The 22,265-nt window shown below is 35.5% G+C and overlaps 1 protein-coding gene across 18 annotated transcripts; it reads right to left on the bottom strand.

Moving 5' to 3' along the window:
- Window positions 1-2,781: 2,781 nt before the first annotated feature.
- Window positions 2,782-22,010, bottom strand: LOC18421513 (Cyclin/Brf1-like TBP-binding protein). Of its 18 annotated transcripts, none has more exons than XR_002281917.2 (21): window positions 21,500-22,008; window positions 21,060-21,144; window positions 20,326-20,404; window positions 19,764-19,833; window positions 18,762-18,847; window positions 18,601-18,677; window positions 16,689-16,745; window positions 16,437-16,549; window positions 10,344-10,462; window positions 10,127-10,213; window positions 8,938-9,018; window positions 7,699-7,851; window positions 7,410-7,565; window positions 6,193-6,519; window positions 5,824-5,904; window positions 5,613-5,741; window positions 4,962-5,051; window positions 4,509-4,570; window positions 4,354-4,410; window positions 3,090-3,466; window positions 2,782-2,982 (listed from the first exon to the last, which is right to left on the bottom strand). XR_002281917.2 is itself a non-coding variant. In XM_011625390.3 (20 exons), the coding sequence occupies exons 2-19, from the start codon at window positions 21,116-21,118 to the stop codon at window positions 3,137-3,139; spliced, it is 2,151 nt and encodes a 716-aa protein (XP_011623692.1). In that variant the 5' UTR covers window positions 21,119-21,144; window positions 21,500-22,010; the 3' UTR covers window positions 2,782-2,982; window positions 3,090-3,136. The 18 variants fall into 18 exon arrangements, 14 of the variants coding, with proteins under 14 accessions (XP_011623692.1, XP_011623664.1, XP_088718022.1 ...); XR_016052030.1 differs by having other exon boundaries at window positions 3,180-3,466; XR_016052032.1 differs by having other exon boundaries at window positions 18,601-18,673; window positions 21,500-21,962.
- Window positions 22,011-22,265: the final 255 nt, after the last annotated feature.

The raw sequence follows: 22,265 nt of genomic DNA, 5'->3' as shown, positions 1-22,265 counted from the left end.
TTATGTGACTTTCTCCATGGATACAAAAGTTTGGTTAATTTTGTATTTTTTGAAAAAAATTATTATTTCATTGGTGTATAAGTATAGTAATTTGGATGGTCAGCATTTCACAATTTTAGGCTTTTGCTTTTTGTCAATTGGAAACCAATATTGAGGGTCTTATTTTTTTTATTTTTTATATCTATCAGTAATGATATACCTTGGTCATAATTCATGTTATTTATTAATGTCATTGTTTTGTGTTGGATGTTGTTTCATGGTATGCACTCCATAAAATTATTGTACGATTTGAGGATAATGTACATTTAGAAAAAGAATTGTCAAGTAGGACCCTCAATGATATTAGGTGAAGCCATAAAATTATTCTTAACAGTCTTCATAATAGTTGCAAATTATAAATTTTATCTTATGCCATCTTTATATGTCCCTTTTTTTCATTAGATTTTGAGTCAAATCCAAAATATGTACAATCCTTTAACTTAACTAATTTTAGGTTCCCAAATACGCCTTTGTAGTTTGAATATCTATCTTTCTAGTTTGAAAGTCTACCTGTTTGTGTTGTTTAAATGTTATTTTTTTATGTCTTTGTAGTTTGAATCTCTATCTCTTTGTAAAGTATGATAGAGACAAGGGTGTGGTTTTCATAAGGTTGCAACCTTAAACAATCCAATTAATGCGCACCTTAAAATTTGATCATAACATATAATTTTGGGGTAAAATATTATTAGGATTATTTCAAAATCTATTTTCATACCTAATTATAAAATATTAAATTCTAAAAATGGTTAAATCAAGTAGATCTATATAAAAAAATTTAAAATGGATGGTCTAAATAATGTGTTGTAAGACACATTATTTCTGGGACTCAAAATCATTTTTTCTTTCATAATCATATATCTCGATGTCGAGATGATGGTTTTTAAATATTAAAATAATATTTTCCGATGGATTTTTAGGTGCATCCGTAGTTCTACATTAAGGTTACAACCTTATATAAACTTTTTCCTAAAGATAAAGCTACTGCAATTTGAATGAGTTTGTTGTATAGGATAATCAATTCCTATTTTGAAAGCTATAACACGTATATATGTGCTAAAATATTTGTATAAATATATAGGTTTTGTCCAAGTAAACGCAAGAAAAATACTTCTCTTTATTTTTTGACGGTTCATATTCTAAACCTAATTGCTTGCTTCTAATTTTTTGGACCAAAAACCGATTTATGAACAATATTTTAGGTATATTACGATTCCCCTATTTTAACAATATTCGAGACATTGCCTAGTCAGCTCCGGCCTCGCTCGAATCAAACCAGATCACTCGGTTGGTGATTCCAAGCAATTCACTAGAGCCTCTAATTTGCAGTATTTCTAAAGGATACAATTTATTCAATCATTAGGCCTTATGGTAAAAAAATAAAACATCACTTCAAATATTTACTTAGAAATAAAATTCCAACATGTGAACCGTCTCGAAAATCAATTTCCATACATCGCAAAGAAATTTAAAGTTAAAAAACATTCAAACCTTGCAAATCTTTGGTGTAATGTGTTATAAGATACGCCTTTTCTAAGATTTGAAATCCCCCCTCTTTTCTTATTAACATCGATGATAATATAAGTCAAGAAGATTAATTTTAAAATTTTCCATATGCAAATTTCAATGAGTTTTAAATGAAGTTTTGTTTTATTCATAGCCTAAGCCTAAGCCTAGTTTTGAGTTTTCTATTTTTTAAAGGGTGTGGTTTGCATAAGGTTGCAACTTTAACCAATCAAATCAAGGCATGCCGCCAAATTTTATCCTAAATATAATCTTAGGGTAAAAAATTCTTAGAATGGCGTGAGAATCTATTTTTATTTATAATTATAAACTTTATAACCATAAAAATGATTCAAATCAAATAGATCTACAAGTACATAAAAATCTTGAGAATGGACGGTTGAATAATATGTTACATGATACACTATTTTTTTGGATGAAATTTCAAGCTTCACCTTAAATCCTCGTTCATAAAGAAATTTCAGTAAAGAAAATATCTATAATAACCTCTAAAATCAATTTCCAACACCAACAATAAAATTTAAAACTAAAAAAACAGTACAGATGTTGTGGATCTGTAAACATTTATTTTTAGAGCAAAATAGATGGCCTAAATTATTCGGTTACAATAGTCACTATCATTTTTAGCCTAAATAATTCGGCTACAATTGGCTTAAATAATTCGGTTACTATTATTTTTAGAACTTGAAATCTTAATATTTTTCACAACTACTATAATGTTTGATATAATTTTTTTTTCACAACTACTTTCGATTTACTAGTAATTTTAGACGAGTTATATAGAGTTAGTTATATAAAAGGTGAGAACTTTACTTGATCGGGCTGCACAGCCCTATCAAACTTTTTTAGCAGACTTTTTCATACGCGACCAATGACCAATGACTTTTTAGCAGACTTTTTCATACGCGACCAATGACCAACTTTTTATTCATACACGACCTACCCTATAAACTTCAAAAAATGGCCCTTGCGGGATTAGAACCCGAAACCCAACCGCACGAGAACTAAAGTTCTGCCGCTAAGCACTGAAGTCAACCAGTAACTTGGTTTTCCAATTATATTATTAGTAGTTACTCATATTCCATAACTTCACAAAAAAAAAAATATGGCGTGAGTGTAAATTAGAACACGAAATAAAGCAAGATCAAATAAATGATCAACTTTGCATCAAACAAATAGAGGGGAAAATCAGAATAACTAACCACTAAAGTATCAATCAAATTTCACAACTGAATTGTGTCGTCCTTTCCCATTTAAAAGGGTACCATATTATTGTCATCACAAATAAAAAATCCATAAAAAAAAAAAACCCTCAATATTTCAAGTACCTACAAGCCGCAATACAATGAATTGGGTCCAGCACACTTGCATGCTGCTGGCCATGGAGTATATTTACATATGAATTGCCTTCTCACCGTGACACTGAAAAAAAAAAAAAAAAAAGGAAAAGGAAAAAAATCAATACCCATGAAAGAGAAAAGAGGCAAAATATTTGAAAATTGGATTCAGGGTTCAGATAACCAGCTTACCAACTGAGAGAGTGAGAAGAAAGACAGAGAGGGAGAGAGTCAAAATTTTAATATCCATAATCAGAACCGTAATCTTCTTCATAAACATACTTTTCCTCGGCGGTCCCATAACCATAACCTTCTTCTGCATTCCCATAACCATAACCTTCTTCTGCATTCCCATAACCTTGTGCATTTTCGTAACCATAATCTTCCCCTGCATGCTGTTCCTCATATCCATTGTCATCATTCAAGGCTTCAGTATCGAATCCTCTATCATTCTCATCCTTGGTCTTCTGAGCACGTGAATCACCGTGAGATGACTTTGTCCGTTGTCTCTTACTACTCGGGACTTCTTCTGCATCACCATCTTGGGTTTTACCCTCATCCTTTGCCGGCTGTAAAAAGCACACAACATACAAACACAATCATTTTGGTCATTTAAGACTAAGAAAGAATAACAAGAAGAAAAATATAAACAATTCAAACAGAGCCTGAGTAGGGGAACCTGTAGTATGACCTATATGATCATGACAACAATACACTCATTGGCATCCAAACATTTGGTTGAATGGTGGAGGGAAAGCAGGGTGTATGGTTGAACTAATGACATGTCTTTCTAGACCCACTATCCCTCCATCATCATCCAATCCATCGATCGGACAGTACTAAGCTCTGACTATACCAGAACCTTCTAGGACTTCATGTTGACGTTATAGAGCTGTGTCTATACCAGAACCTTCTATGAGATGTTGACATTCTATATATAATATAGGAAAAAATAAAAAGTTTATATAGAGCCTAGGCTCTAAACAATCAAATTAGAGCCTACCTCAGAAATTTCACTAGAAGAGGTTGTTTTGATGTCTAAATGTCTTCAAATTGATCATCTCGACATCAAGATGCATGGACATGAGAAAAAAATGGTGCATATTGTAATGCATTTTTGGACCGTCAATTTTCAAGATTTTCAAATTTTCTTACATCTGCTCGATCTACACTATATTTTTGAAACTTTAAATTTTATAATTAAAGATGAAAATATATTTTAAAGCTATCACAAATATTTTCCATATGGCAACCACATTTCTCAACACTATTTGAAGGTGGGCTCTAAATTGATTGTTTAGAGCCTCGGCTCTCTACAAACCACACCCATACTAAAAAAAGAAAGGAAAAAAGTATATATATATATATATATATATATATATATATAGAGCAAAAGAGAGAGAGAGAGATTCTGCAACAAGGAAACACAAGAATGCAGAGTGAGACATTAACATACTGTCTCTTCATCAAAGAGTTTATTGAGCACTTCATAGTTGATTTTCGAACTGATTTTCTGCAATACAACATGCAATATAAGTATTCAACCCGGACTAAGACTAAGTATTCAGGAAAAAATGGAAGTTTTGGTAAAGGAGAAATGCAAGTGAACACCTAGGAATATGGACATAAAATAAATCAACCAAAGTTTCCTCATCTCGAAGATACATTTGCTCCTGCATTGAGAAAACAGCCGCAAATATGTAGTCTCTGATACATGTTTTCAATTGTATCTCTGAGGAAAATATCCATCTAAGGTAGAATTGCAAAGCAGAAGTAGCAGGACTATTATAATTCTATCTCATGCACCATACAAAATCAATGAAAGGAATCATAGGTATGAATTTATGAATTTCTTAATTACATATATGTACAGCAAAAATAAAACTTGGGATTTGTCCAAACCCAAACAACAGGAATACATGGGGAAAAACTACTGCTTTGTCTCAATTTCTAGGGTGCCCAATGTTCGGTACATCCAACTTGGTCATTTCCAGTAGTAGACAATAGAACCAAGAAATTTTTACTCCTCAAGCCTCACATAATGACTTAAAATCTCAGGATTACCTTCTTAGTCAGCATTTGGCGGGTTGCTTCAGCTGCAGTTTGAGCAGGAGTTGCATTCCTGGCTTCTTCAGCCCTTTTCTGTTGCTTATCCTGCATCATGCCAGATTAGGAATGGCACAAACTACTTGAAGCCAAAAGAGAGTCAAAACATTTCTCAAAGGGAACAATACACTCTTAGCCAAGGGACTAAGTAAAATCGGAGACTTTTGGAGTCATCGCTGTCATTAAATTGATGGATGGTGATGGAGAGAGTAGGAGCAACCCTCGGGGTCATGTTTTGTTACGGTGGATCTCCCTCTCTCCAGCACTGTCCATCATTTCATTGCAACTATGACGAGCCAACAGATATGTTTTCTAGTTCTAAAGAGCCTATTGGATTATGACAGAATTTTCCAAAACATAGTGCCCTGGACAACCCTGTATGCAAGTACAAAACCACGGTGCTAACCTTTGCACCAGTTCTAAAGAAATACAAAGAACTTTCACCACTCTCAAAACACACAACAAAGTATCATCACCTTTCTGACTCCTAGTTATAACATTCTGTCTCACCAACAGAGATCCAGATAATTAAGTGAAAGCTACCATTCCTATGAGCAATATGAAAGTCTCAAGAGAAATTAAGAGTCAAAACATTTGAGTTTGGTTTACCTTCTTCATCTTTGCAATAGCAGCAGCAGTTGCTTTAGCAAGTTCAAGAGCATCTCCATGACAGTTTGCAATATCAGCCTCATATGCTGCCCGAGCAGCTGCAGCAGCAGCCTCTTTAGCTGCTTGTTCCTATAGAAATATCACGTCAGAACTCATTATTCTATAACATGCATAAAAGAAAATTCTAGTCATCGTAATCATTGCTGCCCACCTCAAGATATTCCTTGTTCATTTCTGTCCAAATTATGGTTTTTAGGCGCGTCTCTTCCTCATTGTGGATATAGCCATTTACCTGTAGGATAACCCATTCAGCAACTGAGGCAAACTTCAGCCATGACATATCTTAGGTAGAGAACTAAGAGAAACATGTGGGTTACTCTTTAATAAAATTTGGAGATTTCTTTGTACCGTGTGAGGGCATTTTTCAAAATTATGTAAGAAACAGTACTTTTCCTAAACAGACGTTATCCAGGAATTTATGCCCAATGAAAAAAGCCAATCCCCAATCTAGAGAGAGGAACAGTTATAAAATCATAAAGTGGTGGGATCATAAAGATCAAGTAACGGCAATTGCAAACACCTCAAGATCATCGATATCTGAAAGGGTTTCTGATTCATCATCAGATGCTAAAACATCTGTTTCTGGGTCTTCCTGAAATTCATTAGGTGCCGTCTCATCAACCACTTGATGTTCACTTAAATCCTTAGGAAGAGAGCCTTCGGGTTTTTCATGGTGGTTGTCAATGTTCGGATTGCTCATGGATGCATAACCACTTTCATGAGTTTTTCCTTCCTGACATTCAGTACTACATGATTCATTAACACTTTCGGAGTCTCTAGAGGCTGCTGCTTCATTTTCTGTGCCCTTAGCATTAATTGCAGAATCAGATTCCATGGCTCCATCATCCTGGCAAACAAGTGCGTGGAGAAAACAAATTTAAGTATACAATGCCATACAGGGAAAAAAATCATGGAATGAAAAGAAGCAGAGACCACATGCAAGCAAGAGTTCAGATGTAAATAGTGAAAGTTATACCAAGATAGCTACAGTACACTCGACAAACAAATCCCGTACATAAAAAGGTTCTAGTCATTAGATCAAAGGAACCCTCTCCAAACATTTCCAATTAAAACTCAGAACCAACTCCATTGGCCCCCAGGTGAAGCCTGAAAGCATCCCATAATTGAAATCACCCACTGAATAACCTATTGACCACAGTAGAAAAAAACCCTATAAAAAAGAAAACCTAAGAAACTAGGAGGATGGATTCCAACCTACTATCTCATACCTACACCTGAAGAAAATCTTGCCTGAAAGAGTTCTACGTGAATCTACATGTTCTCATTGACACGAGCCCCCCAAAACCCTGGCCCAAAAACACTTCATTAGAAGCCCAACACCTGAAAACACATCTCATTCCTGATGCTATTCTGCCTCAAAACCTTAAACATGAGATGAACAATTTAGCATTTCGCTTTTACTAGAAAAGAATCACAAGAAGAAGAAAATCTAGCAAGACCCCAACATTTGGCACCCAGACATTCGAGTATTCTATCCTCATACATAATATGGTTATTTAATTATGTAATCGCCCTTGGTATTTGGAAACTATTTATCAGGAAAGTGCATAAATCTACAAATTGATCATCTCATTTTCAGTGCCAAGCTTCCAATCCTTATGTTAACTTTGTCAGGATAATTTGATTGCTAATATGCAAAGCTGTATATGTTAGCACACCCCAGTAAGAAATGTATGCGACATTGCCCTGGGATGCAAAATTGCCAGTTACACATACAAGGAGATGCATGATATCTCTTTCAGAATCCATGATATGGACATCTGACTCCTTATCCCTAGCATCAGCACTTCCATTAGCCATTCGTTGTTGTTCAGCACGCTGGAAAGCAGGAGGTTCAGACCCTCCCTGAATACCTCCAGAGATATTCCAAAACTGCATAAAAAATAAGGATAAGACATATATGTAACCAAGTAGAAAATTTTCAGAGAATTCAGCAATTTACTCACCAAAAAAGATTAAATGAAGTGATGAATAAAATGGAATGTCACAAAAAGCATGATTTTACCTCATGATAGCATTCTTCACAAAGTCCATGAGCAAAATGTGGCAATCCACTACCTTTGTGTTCACAAAGCACATCTGACATTTCATTTTTCTTGGGAATTGGTGGTGGACATGAAAACCTAAGCTCCTCAGCCATGGTATTGAACTCCTCAAGCTATGGACAATAGGAAAATAAATGACATGATGCACAAAGAGACAAGCTAGGTTCAAATATTTTAATTTTTACAAGGTTATACCCAGAAGTAAAACCAATAATTTAGGAATCCGGGCATAAGAACTACCTTACAGAGCAATTTTTTTGGAAGCGAATAAACTTATAAAAGAAACAGCTAAGTTGAAGGCAATTATGTCTTATTTCGAATTTTGGATAGACTTCTGTAACGGAGCCACGATTTTGGATGTCTTAACACTAAACTTATCAGTAATCGTGTTTACTTCATAATAAATTTTAGTTGACTTCTTCCATCTAGAGCATCGAGATGATTTGCAGTCTGTACGGCAGTAAGTTCAGCAGTTTTGTTGTAGGCAAGGATAATTGTATCGGCTTATGACACTAATATACCACACTAGTAACTTGACACTTTGAAGCTCAACTCAGAAAAGCATTAGAAATAAAAAGTCCCTCCTAACACATGAGATGGAATCCAATAATGGTTGGCACCGAATTCAGGGGTGAAAAACAACAACAACTTCAGAAAAAAGACCCTTGAGGTGTTATACTACATATATGGAAATTAGGGCTTCAAACATTTTGACTGGGAAGAATACATCACAAGTGGAGATTGAATCTTCAGGTGTCTCGTAACAATGATAAAAGAGAGTCTGCTGTGATTCCACATGGAGATAAGCATTTCAGCCTACCTACAATGAAGAGAGCTCCAGAATAGAAGTCAGATTGGCAATAGTTTTCTTTAGAAGGTGGACTTTGACGATTTTCCACAGATTGTTGCAAACTGTTGTTGTTGATAAAATGCAGAAAGATGAAAATTCAAAAAATATGTGTTTCTTGGAACTTGGACCAGGCCATATTGTGCCCACCAATATTCTAGAGAACCGAAAGACTCCTAATTTTCAGTGCATGATGTTCACTTATCTTCATGGAAACGGCACTTTAGTATCTCAACACTTTGTTCCAAAAGTAATGCCCAAGAAATTACGCATAAAAACAAAATCAAGAAAAAAAAAAGGAAAACATTGAATTTCAGATAAGGTCATTGGTAATTCCGCACAAGAAGTATACCGTTAAGCTTCCTGACTCTGTATTCTCAAACTCGATAAGTCGTTTTGTCAATGTTGCCTCGCAAATATGTACAACTCTTATCTGATGAAATTTTGCAGCACACATGCATATTAGCCATGAGTATTGAATAAAAGGAAACAATCATGAGAGTAAACTAAAACAAAGAGACAATGACTATGTGTTGTTTACTGATTTAACTGCTTGCAAACCAAACCACCACCACCATCCCCACCAACCAAAAAAAAAAAACAAACAAAACACACACACACACACGACAACAACAACAACAAAACAATGAGACCTATGTTTATGCTAAGTTATACACAAAAACAAGAAACATCTAAGGGTGCAAACACTAGGCTCAGTAGCTTACATAGAGAAGTAGAAAATTAACCACTCACTTTGATGTAAATTTTGGTTTCTCAAGGATTGCTCTGATAAATAGTTCGTGGCATGGAACGGAGTAGGAAGGAAAGCAGATTAGCAGGAAATGAGAAGCAACTATATCTTAATAGTATGGGGTCCGGCACTCAAATACATTCATTCATGCATACATACATGTGTTTCTACATTCATACATGCATACATACATGTGTTTCTACATTCATACATGCATACATATGCGTGTTGCCAGTTACAAGCATATACATACACAATCTTCTGAAAAAGCATGCAAGTAATGAAGTAATGCACCTACATTTTACCCATTTTAAATTATTCCACCTAATGATCATGTGTGAAGGGCTTTTTGAAATTAAATTAAAAGAAATGGGTAAAATGTTATATTGTTCATCACTTAGGTGCATTTTGATAAATTTTCTTATATACATAGAATGTCTAATAAATCAAATGAGGCATAAAAACCATGCCAATCCAATCAGAACCAAAAGAGTCAGCATAAGTGCACATTATTAAAAAATTATAGAGAAAAATTGTGGAAAAGTCATTAGCAGATAGCATGGAAAAATCTGGGAGAGAAACATGGGAATTTTTATTTCCTTCTTCCACAGGAATATTCTCCATATAGCCTGTACTTTCACCTCTTTGAAATGAATAAAACTATCACTTACCAAGAAAAATGGATGCCTTGAAGTTTAGAATGCACAGCAAAATAATGACAATAACATCCACATGACAGCAAACCATCTAGATTAGAACCGCACTAGAAATCAAATAAAGATGAACTTACAACATCTGATTTTGAACATTTGATGCCATAAGAGTTTGCAGCGATATACAATGCAGCACCACATAATCCACTTGGTTTTCTCCCTGTCTGCAAGTAGTAAGATAGGAAGTATCTTCAAAAACAAAGAGATCTTAAGCCTCAACATTGAAACTTTAAGAACTTGAGAATGAAATGTAAAAATAAACTCTAGCTTCATAAGATGCAAAAAACGAGTCACCTGCAACCAATCTCGTTTCATACTAGCTACGATGTTCAATGCAGTATTAGAAATTTTGTTGTTCTTCTTAAATTGGTATGCAGCCCCAGAAGTGTTTCTTGTACTGTACTCCACTAGACCTGAAAAACATATAAAGAAAGACATGTTTAGGCATCATTTAGTATCAGCATGATTATTGGGCATAATGGGCTATGATGGGTCTTACAGCCGCAAAACTTCAAAGTTTCCACATTTATGTTGTAAATAGAATGAAACATGAGCAATGCACAAGCACACAGACGAGTGTGTGTGTGTATGAGAGAGAGAGAGAGAGAGAAAGAGAGAGATGGCTTAACCATTTGGAAATAAGATACCTAGGATAAAAGCTACACTTTAAAAAAGAAATTTTAATGATAATATTGTTTATACTCGAAAATTTCGGTCAGGACTGGGTCCCGGCCTGGTTTCGGGCCTAAACTCGTTGCAGAGTGGGAATGGTAAAGAATGGGTCCCACTGAATTGCAATCGGGGCGAGGGTCAAGCCAGAGGACCCTCGCTCGCTCTAAGCATAAAACTTGTACAAAGATTTTAAGAAATCGGGAGTAGAAGGGGGAGAGATTTGGAAAAAGTTCGAAATACAGCCGAAAATGGAAAAAATAAACGGAAAGAGTAAAATAGAAAAATGACACACTCATCTATTTCAAACCCCTAAACAGTTTTTACCCACGTGTAAGTCATTTATGCAACTTATTTGCCCTAAACAAATCTTGTAAGGACACACTCATCTATTTCTCTCTACCCCAAACCTACCCTCAGTCTCTCTCTCGCCTCTCTCCCTTATCTGAGCTCTAGAGAGAGAAGGTTCTAGATTCAAAATGTTGGGGTTTGGAATTTTTATGCTTAGTAAATCTAGAGAGAGAAAGTGAGGCAGCATCTTAGTAAAATATGTTGTGACCAGCTCATCACTTTCAGTGATTCAGCTGAGTTCATGTCAAAATTTGAAGGGCCCAATACGGCACAACACGTGCGTCCATGCTTCTTTCTCACACTGCATTCAGAGAGGGAGAGACTTCCATCATCTTTGAATAAAAAATACTTTTAGAGGGGAGAGAGAGTCTCATCATCCTTGAATAATGAATACATTGATGAAGCATAGCCCAAATCGTTGAATTTGATGTCAAAAAATATGTATCAAAAGGCTTGAATGTGGTTTTGAGCAAAACACTAAATAATGGAAGTAATTCCATGAACGCAGTGTGAGAAAGGAGCATGGACCTAGCTGAGAGGCTTGAGTGGGATTTGCGCCAAACAATAAATAATGGTATATATATATATATATATATATATATATATATATATATAGAGAGAGAGAGAGAGAGCGAAGGTTGTCATTGCTCTTAACTACAAGAAATGGCCACCACATTTGTGTATCTCGAGAACGAGAGTTCAAAAGAGCCATGTCCATCCATTTAAGAAACACAGACAAGAAATATCGATTGAGAGAGATATTGGGTAGAGAGGGGTATGGCACAGAGGTCAATCTGGGGGAGAGAGAGGGAGAGAGGGTTTTGGGGTAGAGAGAGAAAGAGATTGGGAACGAGAGAGAGAGAGGGGATGGGATTGGCGTTGTTTGGGCATGAGAGAGAGAGATGGACGTGTACGTCCTTATAAGATATCTTTAGGGCAAATAAGTTGCTCTAAATGACTTTTGTGTAGGTAATAACGGTTATTAGAGTTGGAAGACAAGAAACTAACAAAGTTAATGCCGCTAGAAATATTTCAAATTTCAAGGTCCGGCGCTCGGAGACAGCATTCAAGATCAATCCAAGCGTGGCCTTTCCTGAGCTTTCAGAGATTCGCTGATTAAAGTCAATGTAAGCGATTTAATTTGGGGTTTGGAAATAGGATTGGGAATCACAGTTTAGGGCGAGATTAGGTTCGGGTCGAATTTGGGTTTGGGTTCGAATAGGCAGGGTCTGGTGAGTTTGAAAATGGTATAGCCTTGGTGCCAAAATTCTTTCTTCATAAGGGGGGGGGAGCGTGCCTCAATTTATAGTCAGGTGGCATTCCCAAACGCCATCAAAATATGAGATCACACCTGGGCCGTTGATGGCCATCGTTGTTGTCTATTTCATCAACAAAGTTGTGACACTTGTTGGCCTGCAATGTTTACAGGTTTGCATGACACGCTACCTTGATGTTACGACCCGCGTGATTACCGGTGGTGCCATGTTGAAGACACAACAGGAGTGGCAAGCTCATTGTCGATACAAGGCTCTTTGTTGAGAGGTATTTTGGGGACAAAACAAGGCTCTCAAGGTTGTCAACAAGGGTGGTGCTTTCAGTAACACCATCATGACGCCAACTGTCCGTCTGGGAATTTGTCTTTGACAGTGGTTCTGGCCAATCAGAAGTAGCCAGGTGGGTCAACGACGTTGTCATCATCGTTTCGGTTAATGATGCTGCAATCATTTGGTTTCAGTTCCCGCATTTCAATGTCAAGCAGATAGTGGTTGCCCTGGCCAATCAGGAGGTGTCAAGTAGGTCACAGCCGTCAACACCATTTGATCCATTGTTTTCTATAATGATTAGTTGATTACAATTTCCCTCACTCCGGTGTCAGGCGGTTAAGCCAGCTGTCCAACCAATCAGAAGCCACTGTTGACACCAACTTTGTTGATGTCGATAGCTCCTATGTTTTCATAATGATGACAATTTCCTTCATTCCGATGTCAGGCGGTTAAGCCGGCCTTCTGACCAAAGAGAAGCCAACGTCTTTGCCTTTTCTGCTAACGGCTTTCCAACCTACGTTGTAGGGATCACCGCCTTACAAACGCCTTTGGAACCTACGTTGACGACTGTTCCATTTAAGTTGGCCTCTTTCTCCTTTAAGCATTTGTTTCTTGTCATGGTCCTTCATTTTTGGCCCTCTTTTTCTCTTGGGGGTCGTCTGAGGCTGCCTTGTTGAGCTCTGAGTTCTATCCTTGGTCTGAGTAGTGAGGTATAGTTCTTTTAGGTGTTGGGAACAGTTCAGGTCTCTGGGTAGTTGTCTCAAGGGACTTTTGGTTTTCGTATGGTTCCCTCACTCGGGATACAGGTGTCTACAAGTATATTTAAAAAAAAAAAAAAAAAATTTATCGAAGTATTAATGTGGTCATAAAAAAGAAAATTAGTCGTAATAAATTATATTTTTATTAAATAATTAGAATTCAAAGTACATTCACACATGTCTAATTTGTAATTAATGTGCTTATAAGATGCAATCTACAAAGGGAAACCTTTCCATGTGGAGCTTCCCACATATAGCCATATGTGACTCCTATTCTCAGTTGTCTAATCTCGATCGATGGCTGGGATAGCTTCAACCACAATGCTACGCCTAACAGGGTTTATTTTGAATTTTTTCTAAAAAAATATATATGTTTAGATGAAATTTCCCCTCTTCTCACAGGGGCGCACCTAGTAAAAATAAGAAAAAAATATTTCCATTAATACAATGGTATTTTGGTTTATTATAAGATATATTTTTCTTATTTTATTGGGTTCACCCAATTGGGAAGGGATCAACCCACATTTCATCTCAAAGTGATTTGTAAAACGAAAGATTACAAATCAAACACCCTGAATCATCCAATGAAAAATCAAACAATCAAAGGTTAACTTCACAGTATGACTAAAACTAAGGTTTCCTCTCTAAGAAAATCTGAGCATTTTTCATAAATATAAAGAGGCAGAAATCCAAACCCCAATAATCTCGACTGTGGAGCATCCATTTGAGCTCAAATTTCAACTGAATTCCATGATTTATCAATTGTACAAAAAATTTGAGGGGAAAAAATCATATGTTATGGATTTGAAGATCAAAGTTTGACCTAGGTTTTGGCAGAATTCAAAAAGTTGAGATTTCTTCATAACAGTTGGTCGACCTTAAATGAAACTTGTTTCCCAAGCCTATTTTTGGGTTCTTCAACAAATCATAGGCTTGTATCTCAATAAAAAAGCACTAAAAATCTCACATTGAGACTTTCATTTCAGATTTACTATTCACCAAAATTTTCTAGAGTCAGATCAACTAGATCCAAACTCAAAACCCAATCTCGTTCAGGGATTTTGATTTGGGATGCTTTAACAAAGAATAGAGGCATCGATTTGCACCAAGTGCAAAAATTAGTAGATCAACCCCAAAATTTTCGATAACTTTCAAATCTTTCGATTTTAAATTCATATCATTGTTTTACTTTCAATTGACATCACTCAATCATAGTAATATTTCATTTATTATCGCATTCCATAAAAAAAGAGTATAATCTTCGTCTTTTTTTTCTCCAAATTTCATGTATACAAAGAAGTGTTTTACATGTATATAGAGATAATATTTTATGCATTTATAACGTTGAATTTTTTTTTAATTTGATTATACTGATTAGTTCTTTCATTTTTTAGTTTTATTATTATTTTTTAAGGCATCTTGTGTGCTACAATTCTTTTGTAAGTAGCTTTTTCCCCAAAAAAATTAATAAATCAATTCATTTTTTATGAATAATAAAATATTTTTATAAGAGAGATGATAGTTTAAGAAAATGAACTTGCTGAGATTTTAGTTTTTATTTTTGCTCTCCCCATCCACATAGGGGCTTTCTTAGAGCGGCAAGGGACTCATTTGCCCCTGTTTTAAAACCAAAATATCAGGGAGTCCATCTCCCCATTTTACTTTCTTCTCTCTCTCTCTCTCTCTCTCTCTCTCTCTCTCTCTCTCAACCTAGGTTCTTCCCTGAGTTCCCTGATTCCCTCTCACATTTTTTCTCTCAAAACCAAGTCCAACATATAACTTGTGGTTTAAAGAGCCCTGCAACCAGCTTAAAAGCAAGAATACTGAAGCATGGCTAAAGGAGATGAGCAACATTTTGGGAGGGAAATGGAAGGACATGAGCATAGAGGAACAGAAACCATATGAAGAAAAGCACCAAGCCGAAAAGGAACTCTGTAAAGTAGTTGGGCAGAAAGAAACAAGAGGACGAAGCTGTTGAAGATTTACCAGGAAGAATAGAACAATAAGGCTGCTCTTGAATTGCTTCAACAATATTTTCAGTTCAAGCAGGATAAGAAGGATAAAAAAGGGTGCGAAGAAGAAAGAGAAGGTTGCCATGAAACCCATGCGGCCACTTTCTCAGTGTTCTTCATTTTCTTGAATGAAAGGATGGCAGCGTTACTCTCTAAAAATAAAAACATTTGGACGTCTCAAAAATTACAGGAGAGGAATGGAAGAAGATGATGGAAGAGATGTGTGCCCCTTGTTTCTCAGAATCGCAGTTCAGTGACGAGGAGTCGAAGATCTCAGCCAGGTTACAACGCAGTTGGAAGTGAACTTTGAAGACATCTTCATCTGTCGAAGTTCATCATTTATACTGACATTTGAAGTGAACTTTGAAGAAACCAGTGCTCTCTCAATCAAATCCTACCTACCTCACCAATTCAACAACCCAAAGGTTAGTGGACAACTTAGAGCTCAAATCACCATTATTGGGATTTGTGTCAATATAATGACAATAAAGCCATCTAAAAAATTTGGAAATAAAAAAAATCCTTACCAAAGTCTAGATCTAAGCATCTCACTAAAATGAATGGCCTATATTAATTGGGCTAAAAAAACATTTTCAAGGGTTTGTTTTTAAATTTTACTTTTTTGTAGTCATTCACTGAAATGAAAAAGAGTGTTTTAAAAATTAGGGTAGAAAAAATAGCCCTAACATGGTTTATGAATATTGTTTCATTATACAATAACATTGCATGAAATTTTTCTTTTTGAGAAATGGTTACCTTCATTGCATGAAATTACCCCCTATATGTGCGTGAGTGTGTGTGTGTGTGTGTGTGTGTGTACATATATATAATGTTAAGAATTTAATTTATAGTCAAAATGCTTTATTGCTACACCAAAACAATAAAAGAAAAATCTTAAAAACTGTTAAAAGACTGGAAACGTACTTCCAAGTATAAACAAGTCACAGTAGAAAGATCTCACCAGTTTAAAAATCCATTAAAATGATACAGACCAACATAAACTTAATAACAGAGTTAATATGCAACAAATAACAAGAATAAATAGACACATACGTGCTGTGAAACGTTGAATGAAGAAGCTTGGATCAACAGGCTTTTGGACAATAGGATGTTCTTGAAGACTCAGCAGCTTAGCAAGCTGCAAAAATACCGCACCTAGCACATAACTGGAACAGACTTCAGAACTCCATGCATGAAAATACTTGTTATAGCAAAAACTGTATTAAAGGAAATTAAAAACAAGCAGGACACTCAGAAACTGGATTTCAATTCTATAAAGCTCAGTCGGAAAAAAAGGAAGCATACACATTTATCTGCAAGAAGTCAGAAAAGTCAATGAGAAGAAATGGCTTCTTTTCATGCCTGCAATACAAATAAGAACTTACTATAAGATCATAGATTCTCACAAAGAAGAAAAATCTAACAAGTCTAATACTAAAGAAATGGTCTTAACATTCCATCAAATGCATGAATCACCTCATGTATTTACCATGACTGACCTAAAACATAGATGCCAGTCGGGGCCTGCATGTCTGGAGTAAACTATAATGAAGGTTGCAAAGAAAATACAAGAAAAGAAGAAGAGGCGGACAGAAAGAAAAGAAGAAGAGGTGGACAGTTGGTCAAGGAAATGTAACATCAAATTGGAGAAAATAAGAGGCTTCCTTATATAATATTCTTCAAAATCACAATCTTGGGCACGGCAAGATCAACAATATATCAGCGCAAGATTGTTATCATAGAGAAAATTAAATCATACCCACACTCTAGATAATTAGAGCATTCATTTAGACATCAACATACTCATCTATGCAGTAGTTAGAAAATATGATCATTAAATGTGGGTATGAATAGATGCAGTATCAGCAAATTGTTGTATAAAGATCTCTATCATGGTAAAATGTCCATTTTGGGGATTTGAATCCATCTCATCACATAAGGCATGCCACAGTGCCACCACATTGAGAACATCGTTCCTTTGCCAAATCAAACATCGAAACTTTTATATAATAAAGTACTTGGATACATCCTGAGCTTTTCCGTATAAAACTCCAATACACTGGCTAGTTGAGTTGACACGAGTGATTTTTCTAACTCGAAATGATTTTTTATTCCCTGATTATATAATTTCGTTTGTTGTGATAATTGCGGACATCAGTGCATATATAAAAATCACTGCCGCCATCTAGATTCCTTTTTTCTTTTAATCGACAATGAAAATCAGAATAGAAATCCATAAAAACAAAATCAACATTTAAGGTGAAATACAATTTAAAAAAAAAACATTTAAGGTGAAATACATGTCAAGAAAATGATCCCCAGCTGCCAAATAGTAACAAATGAACACCGAAATAATGAAAACTACCTGCCACCTCATTGGTATCAGTATGCGTGATGGTGAACTACAAACAACCGAGATACAGCAATCTATATCAATGATGTGTAAAGAAATAAAAGAGGTTACAAACTATATGAACCCAAATTCCTTACTCGATTCCGTGAGTGCAAATTTCCTAACAAAAATACCAAAATTTCCTCCAAAACTTGGCCACCCAATCATGGCCATATAAAATACCAAAATTTTAACTCTGCGCATTGGAAGTTTAGTTTTTGTTTCTCGTTCTTTCTGATTTCCATTTTTCTCTTTCATATGAACCCTCAATAAAGGGGGGCATTTTAAACCTCAGTGTTAAAATACATTACAAATTTGAATTGACATTCCATATATAAACATCGTCACCTTCAACCATAAAAGCACATTGCGATATCTCTATCTAATACTTGTATTGACTAAATGACCCTAAACTGTAGCAAACATGCCGACAATAGCAATGAAGTCATCAACTTTCTCGATAAAGATATGCACTAGTTAAAGATCTATATAAGACTCACTATGATCTAAACAGTACAAAGCGACAAGCTAACTTTTAAGTGACAAGTGAACCTCGTAAACAAATACCAAATATGAGTCACAAGAACAGACCCTTGAGAAAGGATCAGAACTACCCAGATCATTTCATCCAAAGTAATTCATACCACCTTACAAAGACAAAATGCCCTTCGAGTTCAAAATAGTATATCAAATGAACTTCTTAGGAGGCCCTTTTGGATTAGGAATTTTTATCTTTATAAAAGTGTTCGAAAATCTATATTCGACCAAAAATACGAGTAATTTCGACATTTCTACAAACATAAAAGGGAGGCAATGCTCACCCACCGGCAAACAATGTAAAGACAGGCAGCTGCAACGTGCTTTGTTCTGCGACCTCGCGTGAAATTCTTATCAACAGCTAGCTTTACAACAAGAAAGATTCAGGTCATATTAGTTGTCATAGAAAGCAATAAACACTTCAAACAATGCATGACTTTTGAGCACACCGTATAGAGACGATGCCCTTGATTTATTGTATTCTCTCCACCATCTATAGATAAAGCAGTGATGATTTCTTCTATCTCGTATCTTCCTACAAGATTGGAGGACAATGTCATCAACATATGAAGTCAAAAGATACATACAGTAAGTGCAACATAAAAGGGCAGGCCAAATGCTACTCATAACTCGTAAGAATGTGCGCAATACGACCATAACTAAATCATTAAGAACAGAAACACATGATCCATGGAAACCAGTGGCATTTAGTAGATATTCAAACACCTTGCATGGAAGCAACATAGCACAAGTTACCATGGTGGGGGAAGCGAATAAGAACTCGAGCATCATCATAAAATCATAAGATTATCACATGAATAAATGGCATTGGTCTCTTAGGAGACATCTAACTAAATAAATGGCATCATTGCACAAATAACCAACAACCAACAACGTCTTAACCCTTGGGAACTGTGTAGGCATCAAAGATGCCTGATTAGGAATCTAGAATATCATCTTAGGAAACAGAGCATCTAGTCATCAAAGCAGAGATCCTATCAGTGATCAATACCAAAAGTTCAACTTAGTCCCCAAGACATCTAAACACTAAACAAAGTAACTGTGTTATATGCCCACTTTAGAACATGAACCTGCATCCCCCCTTTTCCTAGGCAAAATCAAGGCCCTGACCAAAAGAAAGAAGGGTAACACCCCATTATACAAACCCCAAAAGAGATCCTCTGTTTTCGTTCGTGGCTACCATTTAGAGTTGTAGTAATTCACATGGAATAAAATTACTTTGGCCACTCCAAATAAAATGAAGTACTTTAGTTTAGAAATGAATTGGAATTTCAACATTTTGGAGGGATAATTTTGAAACCAGCAGGAAAACAACATAATCTATAAACGAGGACAGTGAGATGAATGAAAGTAAAAATCAAATAGGGTCTAATTTATTTAACTAATTAGACAACCAACCCAAATAGAGAAAATCTTAAAGCACATCCTACCTTTTCTTAAAGTCATTTCACGGGAACCTGCCCTTTCATAAGTATTTATGAAGCTACCAGCTAGTCGGCTCTAGAAACATCAAATTAACTGTCAGTAAACAATCAATCACCAAAACAAGCAAAAAAACAACACCATCAAATAACTATCAGAAAACAATCAACCTCAAAAGTAAGCAAAAGTAATAAATAGACCCAGAACATATCGGGTTACCGATGCTGAATATGTATTTCCAATAACAATAATAACATTTTTTGTAGAACTGTGTGCACTGCAAATATATCTTTTTTTGAGAAATGTGTGCACAGCAAATACATCCTGATAAATTCAGGATAAAAAAAGAAAGGATCTCTCTCTTCCAAAATATCCCACAAAAACAGTACAAGTAATCCAGAAAAATGATAGCTGTTACTAATATATAAAATTTTAGACCCAAATATTATGATGAATCAATCATAAGTGATATACGATTCCTTTTGCTCATTCATTATTCAAAAATATATTACTATATATTAAACAAGACTGTTTTTTAATTGACTATGCTGAAGAATAACAGTAACAAACCTGCCCCCCCGCTGTTTTCACAAACTCTGCCTCTGTGGAGTAATTTGAGTCAATAACCCTTCCACATTTATTACAGCATCTAGAACATACATTAATAGAGATTCAGTAAGCACATGGCGTCCACATATATATTTAAAAAGGCAATCAACTGACTATGGCTGCTGATGTTAAGCAATCCCATACAAATGAAAAAGAATACAATGTAGTTTATATAAGGCGTCAACCTCAAACAAAAAAAGTAAGGCTCACCTGCCATAATAAGTACTTCAGGTAATGGAAACCCCTATGATGGCCCGAAAATCTATTTCTATCCCTAATTATGAAATTTAAAGTTCCAAAAATGGCGAGCAAATCTATACACGCTTGAAAATCTTGAAAATGGACAGTTTAGAGATCGCCTTACAAGATGCACTATTTTTGCACTATTTTTAAGACACGGAATTCTTCCTTTTTGATATCCATGCATCTCGAGATCAAGATGATCAATTGGAAGGTTTTTAGCACCCAAACAAATATTTTCTAGTGGGTTTTGGGCTGCGCATTACCTTTAGAGTATAAGGGTGACGCTCTATATAGACTCTTTTCACATATTAAAAACAAAAATGCATCAATAAAACAATGCAGTCAACAAAAAAATACACATAGAGTGATCACGCAAAGGAGGAAATATACAAAAAACATATCAAACATGAAATTTGAGGGGGAAAAAGAATATCAAACACGAGAAAACTCACATGTAACCGTTATCATCAACTGTAGGCTGATCTTTCCCGCATTTATTGCACCAAACCATGGTTGAGTAATAATACCAAACAAAACCTGAAATATATGATCTTCTGAGCTCGTATAACTGAAGAAAATCTTACGCAGCAACAACACCAACAATGAAGACAAATTACTGAAAATCGACAAAAAAATCGTATGCCATAAAGCATTACAAAACAACAGTGGAGCTCTAAAGTTTAGTGTCTAAAAATCTCAGCAGCAATAAAGAGCTGACGAATAAGACTTTTGCTGAACCATGAACTCCATGCTAATTTGGAAATTGAACACCAAAATCCTAATTTGTGAAATTGAACACCAAAATCCTAATGATTCTGAGACTAAAACTCTTTGTGACAGGCAAGTCAATGACCAATAAAAATTTAATAAGAAAATGAAAATCATAGATTACCTTAGGGCATGAGATCAGCCCTAAAAGGCAAGCCTCACATCGAGAAAAGCCCCAACCCTGAACTTATTACGAATCGATCATGAGCAGTAGGGGGATTCAGTGGTTTCATCTTTCAGCTTTCCAACTCCATGCACGATTATAGAACACTGAAGTCTATAAAACCCTAAATTCCAAGTTCAGGGATATAATGGTGAGAGTCCCAGAATTACTATTTTAACCCGCAACGAAACAGAGGTGGTTAATGAGTTAGAGAGAGAGAAACTGAAGAAATACACATGGAGAGAGGGGGGACAAGAGAGAGAAAGAGATGTAAACTGCAGACAGATGCTCAGAGAGGGAAAGTGGGAGGAAAGATGGAGAATGTGGAGAGAACCCCCTTTGTAGAGTGAATTCGCGCTGGGAGAGAAAAAAATGGGGTATAATCGTCAATATACAAATTTTGGGTTGTTTCGGTAATTTGGGTAAAAGCTAAAGGTCCGTTTCCCAACACAATATCCAAAACTTCTAAAACACAATAATGTTTTTGGTATTTATACGACCCAAAAATTTTACCCACACACCCTTTTTATCTCGATAATCAATTTAGAAAACAAATAGTTGGATTTTAATCTTAGATATAATCAAAATGAACTCCTTCCAACAACAACTTTAGACCATACATTTAGTCTTTCAAATTTAAAATTTTTTTTTTTTTTTTAACATTATTTATTTAATGATAATAAAACTATTTATATAATTGGAAAAGAAAAAAAAATCATTCTAATGC

Source organism: Amborella trichopoda, chromosome 3 (assembly GCF_054954075.1).
Source record: "Amborella trichopoda isolate Santa Cruz 75 chromosome 3, AtrichopodaSantaCruz75HAP2 v2.0, whole genome shotgun sequence".
Lineage (NCBI taxonomy): Eukaryota > Viridiplantae > Streptophyta > Magnoliopsida > Amborellales > Amborellaceae > Amborella > Amborella trichopoda.
The sequence above is the reverse complement of the archived record's forward strand: the minus strand, read 5'-3'. Positions and strand labels throughout refer to the sequence as shown.

Bases quoted from the DNA above. Each gene is read 5' to 3' on its own strand.
- LOC18421513 (XM_011625362.3), bottom strand. From the start codon at position 21,118: ATGGTTTGGTGCAATAAATGCGGGAAAGATCAGCCTACAGTTGATGAT. The intron at 16,746-18,600 runs GTGGGTGAGCAT...TTTGTATTGCAG, and splicing joins TGTCTTTACATTGTTTGCCG to GCATGAAAAGAAGCCATTTC. The intron at 7,852-8,937 runs GTATACTTCTTG...TATTGTCCATAG, and splicing joins CAGAGTCAGGAAGCTTAACG to CTTGAGGAGTTCAATACCAT.